This window comes from Anser cygnoides, chromosome 15 (genome assembly GCF_040182565.1).
Source record: "Anser cygnoides isolate HZ-2024a breed goose chromosome 15, Taihu_goose_T2T_genome, whole genome shotgun sequence".
Classification (NCBI taxonomy): domain Eukaryota; kingdom Metazoa; phylum Chordata; class Aves; order Anseriformes; family Anatidae; genus Anser; species Anser cygnoides.
In genome coordinates this window covers 8,239,289-8,251,854 of record NC_089887.1, presented here as the reverse complement: position 1 = coordinate 8,251,854, position 12,566 = coordinate 8,239,289, and the positions used below count along the sequence as shown (strand labels likewise).

General features: G+C 44.1%; 1 protein-coding gene across 1 annotated transcript; it reads right to left on the bottom strand.

Moving 5' to 3' along the window:
* Nucleotides 1-5,346: 5,346 nt before the first annotated feature.
* ZP2 (zona pellucida glycoprotein 2) lies at nt 5,347-11,363 on the bottom strand. The gene is made up of 18 exons (XM_013176759.3): nt 11,211-11,363; nt 11,054-11,130; nt 10,817-10,900; nt 10,631-10,725; nt 9,660-9,818; nt 9,283-9,327; nt 8,879-9,043; nt 8,343-8,439; nt 8,086-8,267; nt 7,595-7,724; nt 7,236-7,417; nt 7,066-7,157; nt 6,834-6,958; nt 6,361-6,550; nt 5,963-6,098; nt 5,788-5,884; nt 5,614-5,700; nt 5,347-5,529 (listed from the first exon to the last, which is right to left on the bottom strand). The coding sequence occupies exons 1-18, from the start codon at nt 11,255-11,257 to the stop codon at nt 5,387-5,389; spliced, it is 2,133 nt and encodes a 710-aa protein (XP_013032213.3). The 5' UTR covers nt 11,258-11,363; the 3' UTR covers nt 5,347-5,386.
* Nucleotides 11,364-12,566: the final 1,203 nt, after the last annotated feature.

Below are 12,566 nucleotides of genomic sequence, written 5' to 3'. Positions count from 1 at the left end.
CCTGCAATTTATCTCTGCAGATGACCTCACCAGGATGAGCTATGGCAGCTTCATCATGCCCACCTTGTTTTTCAAGCAGGGATTTTCAAAAGGGGATATGCTGAAGCAACAGAACTAGGTCAGCACAAACCACATATTTTTACTGGAGACAAAAGTCATCCCTCCAATGATGAGTTTGTGTTGCTGGTTTTAACGTTATTTAACAGTCCAGTGAAGTTCCTCATTATGTAAAATATTTTTTTATTACAATGGTCCATTTTGCTCTTGGAAAAATATAGAGCTAAGGTATGGCCATATCACAGGCTTATCATAGGATAAGCTTCAGGAGCAGAGAAGACTTCCACACACCCCACAAACAGCTCTCAACCAGCTGACTCAAACCCAGAACCAGAGGTGGGCAGCTATCATGGCCTGGTGCTTGCAGGACGTGACTGGGGCAGCTACTCCACACAAGGACAGTGATACAAGTCCAGTTGTGAGCAAGGGAGGTGTGGAGATGGTACTAAAATCTTGTTTCAACTCTTGGCTTCCTGCAGAAGAGAGGCAGCCCAGCAGGGAAACAGCAGATGCTTTTTCCACCATGGTGGTACCAGGCCCAACTGGTTCCTCAGCATGACCAACTCAGGCCTTCTGAGCAGCATTGCCTCCTAAAGGCTTGTGGGCCCCACTTCAGAAAGAAGCTTACCTCAGAGGGCTGCTCTCAAAGCCCTCATCCTTATATCCCAGGGTATTCCAAACAACCTGAGCCCTTGTGAGGAGGTTTGCAGCCAACAGCTTTGAAACAGATTCTCAACCAGCTACTCAGAGCCTTGCCCACACATCCAGTAGCAAATGCCTCCTTGCCATCTGCTGTCTCCACATGCAATAGTTATGATTTTTGTCCTCTTGCTGCACCATTATTTGCACTATACCCTTCTGTATAGGTTAGCTTCATTAAGACTTCAAAACTCCCTCTTGATGTCCACAAGTACAGCAGAATTGAACCACCCTGGGAGAATAATGAAGTTAATCCTCTTGGAGACTAGGGACAGATCTCTCATATGCCATGTCTGACAGCCTTCCCCCAAGCAGATATTAGCCAGAAACAGGAACCAGGCTAGAACCACCTTCAGTTGACCTGTGGGACTGTCACTGTATTCCATCTCCGTATATAACCACCCCAGCTATTAAAAATAGTGCAAAGGATAGAGGAAGTCAAACAGCAAAAGCAAGCTTTTAGCTTTAGGTAAAGGTATAGGTAAGTGACATGTTTCAAGGGTCCTTGCTCCTGAGACCTTCCAGGTGATTACATGAGCTACTTAAGCAACAATTTATGGGGATATTGTTCTGTAAAAGACAAGTGGTAAATATTCATGTGACAGCTTACATAACATTATGTAAATCCTAGTTGTTCTAGATGGAGTTTGGATCTCCATTCTAGCAGAGAGAAAAAGCTTCTCTACCCAAACAAGCACTAATATTTTCCCACATTTCAGAATGAGAGGAGAGATAGGGAGGGAGAAACATTAAGAACATTAGCCTTGTTTGGCTCAGAAAAGCCAAGAGCACATACAGATAAGTGCTATGTTAACAACATAAACCCCTCTTCTTTAAGTACCACTTTCACTAGCTTCTACAAAAGAAATGTAGACAGCCAGGAACAACACTACTTGAGTGTTGCTATTGCTTCACAATTCATGTAAGAGGCATTAGAAAACAGCTAGCTAAAAACCAGAGGCAGGGCTGCTGTGCTGTTTCTGCTGCCCCCCGAACAACTCTGCAAAGGAAAGAATGGTACTTGGAGGTCCATCATCCTAGGAAGTATCTGCTTATCACTGGATGTAACATTACTGTAAATATGGTGACCTAGCTAGAAAAGATTCTGCTTTGCACTTTCATGTAGAAGACTATCAGTTTCAGTACAAGAACAAGAGTATGAATTCCATCATTGATATAAATACTCCATGTTACACCTAAAATCCAAAGCAATGGGACTTAACCTTAGTAAGGTTGCTTGCTATGAAACAACCCATTCAATCATTTCAAACCTAACCCTTATCAACTTGGTAAGAGATTGTGAAAACACCTTGTAAGTAAATGGTTCTGATTTGAAACAGTTTCACTATGCTTTCATTGACAGTGATTAACCTTCCTATTTTCTCTCAGAACTTCCTGCTCCCCTCACAGAATTAATTCACATATTTGGAAAGTATACCCTAAAATTCCTGTATGTATTCAAAATAACTCATTAATAATGCTTATTGTGAAGAGACTGCAGCAGGTGAGTCCCCCACTCCTATGCTACTTCTGCACTGAAGACTTGACAGTTCGCATTAGTAGAGTTGTCTGCCAACTTCATCTGATGTCCCACATGCCCACAGAATACAGAGCTAGACTTCTGGTGATGATTCTCCCCCTTTACTCCAAGGCGTAAGATGACAGTCAAACTCAAGTTACCATACCCACAGTGCAGAGCATTTTAATTCTTCTCCATTTTGTTTCACGCAATTGTATTTTCATGCACCATTTCCTTAACTGTGTAAAGTCATATGTACAGAATATAAAATAAAGCTTAATTGCATGCCTGGAACCACCTCAACTGACTGAAAATGGACTGTTACATTTACAGGCAGTGCTGTCATTTCCTATACTAAAAGCAGCAAACCACCATACAGTGACTTTTAAAAACATAAGCTGACCTTTTACCAAAAGCACTGCTTTACTATATCTCATGTCCTGCTGAAGCTCTAAGTGCTACCACCTTTCATACCAGAATAGTTAGTACAAGCACTTTTAGGGTCCATTTATGGGACAGAAAAACTAAGAAACACAGCCTCCCTATGTTCCTTGAAAGTGCAGTGATTCTTTAGTGACTGCTTTAGTGACTAGTAGTGTTAGGCATCAGTGCTTTTGCTCTGCAACAAAACATATGAACAATTTAAGCGTTCATACTGAAAATACAGTACTTTTAAAGTGAACCTTATTAATCCAAGCACTCCAGGACTACCACTGATTGGTTTAGCGTGGAAAGGTAGTTCATGACAGTTCATGTCCTTCACATGAGACAGCAGAAGCAGGAAATAGTATTTCACAAATATAGTAACATTTCAGCATAAATCAAAAGCAAATGAATGTACTATGCAAATTAAGGAACCAACCACATACTCATACTATTTATGACAGCAGCAGGAGGAAAATAGTATGGCAAGTTAACACTTAGCATCATAGAACTGTCTCTTGCTTATCCAGATTATTATATTCCGTAAGAATGGGTATCAACTGTCGTAATAGATAACATAAGACCCACATCAAATTCTGTCTAATTAGTATGGCACAACCAGTCTTCAAAGGATGCGTCATTAATTCTGAGGTAGCATTGGTATTTGCCATTCCCTGCCCACAGGTTAAATACCCTGTTAAGCTACTTGGCTCTCTACAATGCAGTAGTGTTTAATGTTTACCTTATCTAGATTAAAATGTGAAGGGAAATTAGTTTCTTTCTAAAGGAATATTTTAGAAATAGAAGTGAGTAGCCTATATCATTCAAGGCTTTTTTGATAGAAGGGAATACTAATAGCACAGGGAACCCCCAAGGAAGACTTGGGAGATCTTCAGTCTCTCCTGGCACCCAAACTGAAATCTGATTTTTCCAGTTCTGTACTGACTAGGAGGATAGGAGGATCTGCATGTAACAAAAACATCCGAAAACAAACATGATTCACTACCACATAGTTTTTATGAGTACCTTCCAGCCAAGGAAAAAGGTACGAACGCTTTTTCCCATTTCTCTGCACAGCTGTTTACACTTCAGTGTGTACATTACAGTGAAAAAACAGCTGCTTTTTCCCTTCTTCTCCCCCCAACCCACCCTTTTCAAGGGAACACCTCCACCTTAATTCTCAACAGCCTTAACACTACATACTCCCCCCTATCCTCAACAAATGGTCAGGGAACTGTCGGGAAACTGCCAGCCACTAGAGTATCAGCTGTAGATTTCTTTATGTGGATTTCTTTTAAAAAAGAGCATTTGATAAGCACTTCAAGGAAATAGGCTGTAAAATTCAGTGATAAAGTAACACAGCAATAGAAGATTCCAGACCAAATAGGAAGTTAGTTTTACCTGTTACCTGTAAATCTAAGTTTCTTAATAAGTAGAGATTAAGAGGAAAGCAGTATGCAGTTTCATAAGTATACAGAAGATAGAGAGAGAATACATAGTAGACAATGTATGTGCCGCACTGAACTCTACCCTGACAGAAGGAGAGCCACAAGAAAGCAAGCCTGAAATGGACCTACCAAACGCACACCTTGAAAATCTGTAATTAGTATGAAGCACTTACGAAGTGACAGGGAACTGGAAAAGTTCATTATTGAGTAACAAACCTATTCATGATTGTTAGATAGCGCCTTATTTTTAAGGCATTTTTTTCAAAGCACTTGATTATCCCTGGATGACTACTACTCTGTGACACAGCATAAACTGTTAGTGTAAGACACACTAGTAAGGACTCAAGAAACATGAGTTTGAAACATTGAACTTGGAGCCTAAAATGTACTCTGCTCATTAATAATCAATAGCAATGACAGCAGTCTGATGCAAGAGCAATCCTTTTTTGCAATCCTGTTTGCAAGTTCCTGCAAACAGGAAACAGCAACTGTGGGGAGAGGTGCTCAGCAGCAGCACTTCTGGGGATCAGAGCACTGTGTCAAGTGTAACCTAAGGTTGTTTGCTCCACTATACCTTATTCCTAGAAGCAGCCCTGTAGTTTCATCCACCTGTAGACAAAACCAACTAGTCCCAAAACCTCCATCAGTAACCCCTCTGCACGTAAGCACACCCACAACCTTTCCTATTTTAAAGTAGATGGCCCCAAAACCCTGTTCCCATTTATTAACTGTTCCACAGCTCACCCCTAGGAAGGCACCACAAAGCTTTTAATCCGGGGGTAAAAGAGGTCAGCTGCAAACTACAGCTGAGCAGCCAGGGGTTCAGCATACCACTACTGAGGCCCACTTATCTTCAAAGATCTTGTGATCTCTGAAGCCCACAATTCAAGGGTAGTTAAAGATCAACCATAATGATCTTAAAAGCTACCGATACACAATCCTTAGCTCCTCAGAAAAAATAGAGCTCACTTGTCTCTTACAGCCACTTGATTCTCAATGTCACCTTTAAAGACAGTAAGCTTCATATGGCCAGTCACAGGTTACTGCCTACTCAACATGAAGGATCTTAGAAGCTTTGGTTCTGGTTTCAGCTTGATTTCTGACCAAATAGTGTAGTAGTACCACTGCTCAGCAAGACATCTATCTTGTCAAGGAAATATACTAAAAAAAATCCAGAGATAAAAGCCTTTCCTGAAAGGGTTAAGGATCACATCACTCCAAGTTTATTTGGAAAATTGCACTAACATGTTACATTTAGCATTGATGCTCTTCTCTGTAGGCATTTAAGAACAGCCAAAAATAGCAGCACTGTGGCCAGCAGACAGAGAGTGGCAACAGCAGTCATTGTAACACCAGCCCATACTTCCTTGCTGAGAGTATTCCCTACAAAGGGAAAAGAAAGTTAAGTACAGTAAAAAGCTGCATCCTCAGACTAAGCAATATGTTACCATAACATTTGCTTAGTACCTTGGGTTGCAGACCATCCTTCCGGCACAAGGAGAACAGGACCCCGCAAGCTCACCACAGCAGAGTTCACACCTGACATCCCACTCTCTACAACAATAACATAGCAGAGATGAGCCTCATAGTACAGCAGGTTCATCTTGAATCAGTGCAGCCTAACATCTGCTTAGACATTACCTCTCTTGCTTCTAGATTGTCTAGGACACTTTGTCACACACAGAGGGGAGTCTGGTTGGAAACGGTTACAGATCAGGACGCTGCAATGGAAGTACACCTGAAAAAAAAACAGATCCATCACTTAGAGAAATAACTGGTCCTACTTATTGTTTTAAGCAGAAGTAGTGTCACTTACTAGGCCAGGGAGAGATTTGTCACCAGATATGAAGGCAAAAGTCTTCACTTCCAGCCTTTGACGATAGTTAGGGTAGCTGACACCATGCCCCACAGGATGAAACACAGTCTTGTAGCTGTCCAAGTCATACTCACACCTGCCAATGGTTAAGAAGAAGCAAGTCAGAATAGTACAGTGTAGGCCAGATCTGTTTTTCAGAAGCAGACTAGCTTTCTATGTAGAGATGTTGCCATTCTCCTGCAAATTCCAAAATATCCAGGATGGTGCCACCAAGATGCCTGAAAGTGCACCTCTAGCAAAGCCCTTATACCTGAGGCTCTGTTTCTAGAGAGAGGTGGTGGTAAGGGAAGAGTCAGGGGAATCTTGCCACCCACTGCCAACAGGGCACTAGTACTCACCCATCAACAACAATATTCCACTGGGGAAGTGAGCTTGGATCTAGTGATGCTGTTGCCCAACAGTCATCCAATACAAGATGAAGGTTGGGGTCATTGCGGTTCAGGACCTGCACTTCCAGGAAGATGGGCTGCCGTAGGTACCTTACTATTGGGTATTGATCATCACGGTAAGGCTGCCTGTAGGAGTCCTCTGCAAGGCACAAGCCAGAACCTTAGTAGGTAAGTTAATGTGCAGAGTCCTGAAGAGACTGGCCTACAGCTCTTCAAGACCAGCCAGTCTGCCAGCTGCACTTTGTCCAAGAGTCAGATACTAAGCTATAGATTTAAGGCTATAGATTTTCTACCTCAAGTAGCATGGGAGAAGAAAGCATATAAAGTCACTGGAAGTCCAAGCATCAGTTCACCTATATACCCTCCCTCTCACCAGAAGGTTCAGTTTTTCCCCAGCTATCTGAAACTAGAGTCAGCATTACCTGGGTAGCTTAGAAGAACTAAGGAGAGGGGACCTTGGTTCATTGAAGAAGACAGGGGAGGAAAGTTGTCTACCCTTACAGAAAGGGATGCATCACCGTTGCTGAAGGAGCACAGAACTGTTAATCTGTAAGAATGAGGGAGCAAGTAATTATCACATTCATACTATCACATTCACACAGAAGATACCTAGACCCAGAACTAGTTACCACCTAAAGAGGCACCCAGACACACCTGAATTCACTGTCCCTTGAGATCCTGCGCAATGGAAGGTCTGCCCATAGTGCCCTCACCTCATTCTCATAAATGATCTTCTCTCCATCAAGCTGAGAAGTAACAACAGCATTAGTGAGGGTATTCCCACTGCACAAAGTCTTCCCCGTTAGCCCTGGGAACATACTTACCCAATACCTGGTTCCACACCCACTCAGTGGGACATGAAACCAAACCCTGTCATTCAAAGAGGACTTAAAGGCTGGCTTGCATGCTGGGTCTCTCAGCCTAAGCGTATCCAAGTCCAGTGGTGGTACAGTACTGTCAGCAAGGACTTCAAAATCCATGTACCCATCCTGGGTGCATACAGCAGCTGGAACAGATTTACAGAAGTTATTATGCCCAGACAGGGGTGGCTCACTCTGACAAGAGCAAGTGTATTTTAGCTAGAGATGTACCTTCCTGTGGAGGCCTAGCTCAAGAACAAGCCTGGAGGAAGTATTACCAGCTGAGCAGCAGACTGGGCTGAGTCCACTGCAGAGTCACTCACCTAATGGTATATGCTGGTCACAGGGACACTCTGGATGCATCACCATTGCCACTGTCTCCCCATGGAACTGAAAAGCCAGTTTCAAGGCAGACATGTAGGACTGAACTCCTGGGCAGCTCTCCCCATGTAGCTGGAAGACAACAATTACTCTCCTGTAGTATAAATACAGGTGTCCATTTTAACACACATGCATATTAAAGTTATTTTTACTTGCCCTGTGGCCACATTGCTCTTCACTCAGCTAGTCAAAGTCTACCTCCAGCTCTTTTTGAGAGCATACTTCATGAAACCTGGGTTACCTTTGAGTGATCGCTGTCTGCCATGGTCAGTTTTACATTTGCCTTAACCACAATTGCCCTCAGCCAGCCACCGGGCACACAGCTGACTTGACCAGTGCTTAGCACAGAAAGCTTTGACCATGTTCCCAGTCAACACAAATGAGTTACATGAGTTACCACACCAACCCCCAGGACCCCAGAATCTGAACTCACCCTGAACTTCAGGACTTCCCTGCTAACATGCAGCTTGACCCCTCTATTGGTGTCCAGAGCAATCCCATTTTCCTGGAGCTGGTCCATTGGGATGGTCTTATCCTCTACACCCACAGCCTTAAGGGTGCCTGGGAAGGCTGGGATGACAACAGTCATGTGTGTTCCATTACAGACTGCTGGACCTGCAATGACAGCCTCATTAAGATATAACACCTACTCCTCAGGGCAGAGGAGGACCACCTTCTTCCATGCATTACCTGGTGCACAAAGCATTCTTGACTCCACAGTCAACCTACGTTCAGGAGGGCCGTATGTGAGCTTGAGTGCCACAGTGTAGAGCACCTTGCCATCATGCTGCAAAAGATATACAGCTCTATTACAGTGCACTCAGCTCAAGCCATCATAGGATGAATCCTGCAGGTTGGTATATCATATCTGATCCAAGGCTGCTGCTTTACATATCTTGAACAGTTTCTTCCCACCCTTCCAGAAAGGATCTGCTCATGACACTGCTAGTCAGATGCTCATGGGACAGGCTGCAGCTGGAATCCCAACTATGTAGACACCTATCAGCTGTGCTGATCTGAGGCGCACACTGTATTCCCCCATTTTATAGGGCTGGACAATTCAGTGGCAACTATGTCAAGTCTAACAGACTCATACACACACACCAGCTAAATACAACATCTGATGACATAAGCTCTGACATCTACAGGTGCTTTCAACAGGAGGAAAGTGTCCGGACTCAGAAGGAGCAGAAGTAGTTCCCAGTCCTAACTCTTCGTGCACCTACCTTGTATGAGACTACTCCAGTAGCAGTAAAAGCCACCTGAAAAATCAGGTTGTGTCCATCAGCTAGAAAGTTGTAGCCTTGCTGCATGGCTTGCCCAAGGCTCAGCTGGTGTACCCTGGTTCCATCATCAATTGTCAGAGTCCAGGTCATTGGAGTTGCTGGAACCTGCAAAGCAGGAAATCTTTCCTTAGGAAGGGAAAGATAACCACACAACAGCAAAACATTAGTTCCTCATCCTGCAGGGCTGCCACCTTGCAGATGCTACACTCAAGCTAACAGTACTGATAGCACCAAATTAGACTTCCCAACAAGATGCAAGTATTCCAGCCTGAAAGCATTAGGCTCAGTTTAGATTCAAAACCAAGACACACCCACATCCTCCCTTTTGTAAGAAGGTCACCTACTGTATGCTCATCATCGAAGCTTGGAATGAGTCTTGGGAAGGTAACCTGAGAAAGAAAAGCACAAGAGTTAGACAACACAAGCAGACAATAGTTATGAGTTTACCATTCAAGAGAAATCTCTGCTACAAGGTTCCAAAGCAGAAGCTGGCCTTAGCATCCCAGTTCCCCCTTCAATAGGGCCGGAGCCAGACCATGTGCATTGTTACTGTCAATTTGCTGACTAGCTCTTCAAAGAGCTGTGGGTCATGCCAAGGTGGACACAGCCAACAGACCTCCCTGAAGCTGGCTGGAGCTTTCTGCAGATCCCAGCCACACAGTTCTGACAGACAGCCATCCTGCCTCACAAAGACCTATAGCACTCCCATTCCTCTACTTACTGCCATGAAGTCTTTTGTACAGTTTGTTGCACCAGCAAAGAAAGGAGCAATGATTTCATCTGCATGGACAACACTGCAGTGAGTGCTGTAGGTTATGTTCTTCTCCTCTCCCATTGTGTCATTCACCATCAGCCTCAGTCTCAGCTGGTGCTGACCATGCTATAGGCAACAGGAGACTTTAATTAGAAAGAAGCAGGACTCACAGCACAAAAACAAGTCTTTATGACTTGCTCCAACTTAGAGTTATTTCAGACATTTGTACCAGAGCAAGGACAAGATTAACCATTATTTTAGAAGTTCTATGACAGAAAAAGGATTCTCTAGAAAATCATGGGTACGCAAGACTAGGCTGCAGAGTAAAAAGTTCTAAAAGATACAGGAATCAAGAAGCTAGAAAGCTGCAAGGACTGCCTGACCAGTGGGCTGTAGTAGCAGCTGTTGAAAAGCACATTAATAAGTACCACACATTGATAACAACCACAAAACCCCACAGAAGTCTGAGGGCATTTCTAATACCTAGAAGCAACTGATAGCTGTAAAGCTTCTGCCTTTGAGGCCAGTTTGGGGTGGCCTCCCAGTTACTGCTCTACCATAAGAGAGGATAATCTGCATTATTTGATCTATCAGTATACATATGTAAAAATAAAGTACTATGCAATTCTTGGACCTCATCTACTTCCCTACATGGTATCATTTTAGCTAGCTCTCAACTCTATTACAGGAGAGCACAGCTTTTATGGTGGCATCCAAAAGCATTTAATGGACAGCTAGAAGAATAAGTAGTCAGGCAACAGTATTTTTGCAGCTTAAGTCAGTAGTCCCCTGGACCAACCCAGGCATTTCCACTCCTGAATGAAATTAGGACTGAAAACCAAATTAGTACTAGAAACCCTCTTAAATCCAATCCTGACCAAGAAAAAACCAACCAGAAAACATCAACAGCACACTCATAGAACAGAGACTCCCTTTACCTCCAGGCTAGTGCAGTTCAGAAGTGGGACACTGAGCAACAGCTTCTCATAATCCACAGTGTGGTCACAGGACACCATTTCCTCACCACTCACATCTATGAAGAAGGCAAATGATCAGTCCTGCAGGCAGGCACCCACCTACTTCCAGGCTACAGAGGAAAGGACCAAGCCAGCAGCAATACCTACCTACTGCATACACTTGCCAGGAAGAGTTGCCAAGCTCTCTGGAAAACTCAACCTCCATCCTGTCCATATGACAGGTCACACTCTCTGCAAAGCAAAGGCCACAATCAGCTCTGCCCTCACCCTCCTGGAGGTGCACCCCCAGCCCAGAGCCCTCTCTCACACCAGGAGAGGGAGAAGCAGCTCCAAGCAAACAGAGACCCCATCCAAACCCCTACCAGTCCAGGGAGGTCTTATTACCTAAGAGATCCTGATCCCCCAGGCCACCAGCACAAGGGGCCAAGGGCAGCAAAAATACAAACAGGAGGAGCAGCAACCTGCAAGCACAACAGAAGCAAGTCAGAGAGCAGCAAGGAAAGAGCCCAGCTCCTCAATCCCACACCCAAACCCCACTCACCACATCCTTGGTGCACTAAAGCACTGCTGCCCCACACACAACCACATCTCTTTGCCACCACAAGCTTACTCTGGGCTGCCCAGGCAGAGTTATATAGGACCTGGTGCAGGCTCCACACAGGTGCAGCCTTTCTGCTGCCTAAAGGACAGAGAGTTTGCACCTGTGTCTTGTTGTGGTGTAGCCTGCTTGTGGTGAGGAGGTGAGGAGGAGGGCTCATAGGAGACCTTAAAGTGATGCTAAAGCTTTGGCACTGTTTGTTGTATACCGTTTTAAGGCATTTTCTTCTTGCCCCAAATTTACTCCCTTTATTCTCTTGCCAGATATTGCATAGAAAAATGTACATCTTTTGTCAACTATTTTTTTTTAAAAGGAGATTTCTGTGTGTCCTGGTTCCAGTTAGGACAGAGTTAATTTTCCCTCCTAGTAGCTGGTAGGGTGCTATGTTTTGGATTAGGATGAGAAGAGCGCTGATAACACGCTGATGTTTTAATTGTTGCAGAGCAGTGTTTACACCAGGCCAAGGACTTTTCGGCTTCTCGCTCTGTCCTGCCAGCGAGCAGGCTGGGGGTGCAGCAGGAGCTGGGAGGGGACAGACCCAGGGCAGCTGACCCAAACTGGCCAAAGGGGTATTCCATACCATCTGACGTCATGCTAAACAATATATAGGGGTGGCTGGCCGGGGTGGGGGGCCGGCTGCTCGGGGATAGGCTGGGCATCGGTCAGCGGGTGGTGAGCAATTGCATTGTGCATCACTTGTTTCATACACATTATTATTATTAATACTATTATCATTATCACTATCATTATTATTTTTATTATTATTTTCCTGTCTTAATAAACTGTCTTTATCTCAACTCACCGGCTTCACTTTCCCGTTTCTCTCCCCCATCCCAGAGAGGGAGGGGGGAGGGTGAGCGAACGGCTGTGTGGTGTTTAGCTGCCAGCCGGGTTAAACCACAACACTGTGCCACTTCAATTTTCTGATAATTTAAAAGAATTCCACTGGTAGATTTGTATGTAATTGAAAATATTTTGTTCCCCTGCATGGACAAATCTGCAATGCTGATAGTAGATCTAATTAGGAGGAAAACATGAGTGGCAGGTTAAGGAAGTGAGAAGTCACGTATCAATTTTTAGACTGGAAGATCTCTGGAGGCTCTGGACTGTTACTGTTCAAAGCTAGGATCTGCAACTACACTGGAGTAAATAGCAGCTGATGTTAGTAGCAGAAAAACAATTTGGACTTCTGCTTTTGCCATCAATAGGATTAGTACGAAGCAAAGCTTTGGCAATAAATTAACTTCCCAGAGACCCCTGGACTCACAAAATGTATACCATGTGCCTTTATTTATTTAT

What these genes read in the sequence shown, in the direction of transcription:
- ZP2 (XM_013176759.3), bottom strand. Translation starts at nt 11,257, where the DNA reads ATGTGGTTGTGTGTGGGGCAGCAGTGCTTTAGTGCACCAAGGATGTG. An exon ending in GGGAAGTCCTGAAGTTCAGG is followed by an intron (nt 7,725 to 8,085) that starts GTGAGTTCAGAT and finishes GTTGTCTTCCAG; the next exon opens with CTACATGGGGAGAGCTGCCC. An exon ending in GGTGTGGAACCAGGTATTGG is followed by an intron (nt 7,158 to 7,235) that starts GTAAGTATGTTC and finishes GTTACTTCTCAG; the next exon opens with CTTGATGGAGAGAAGATCAT.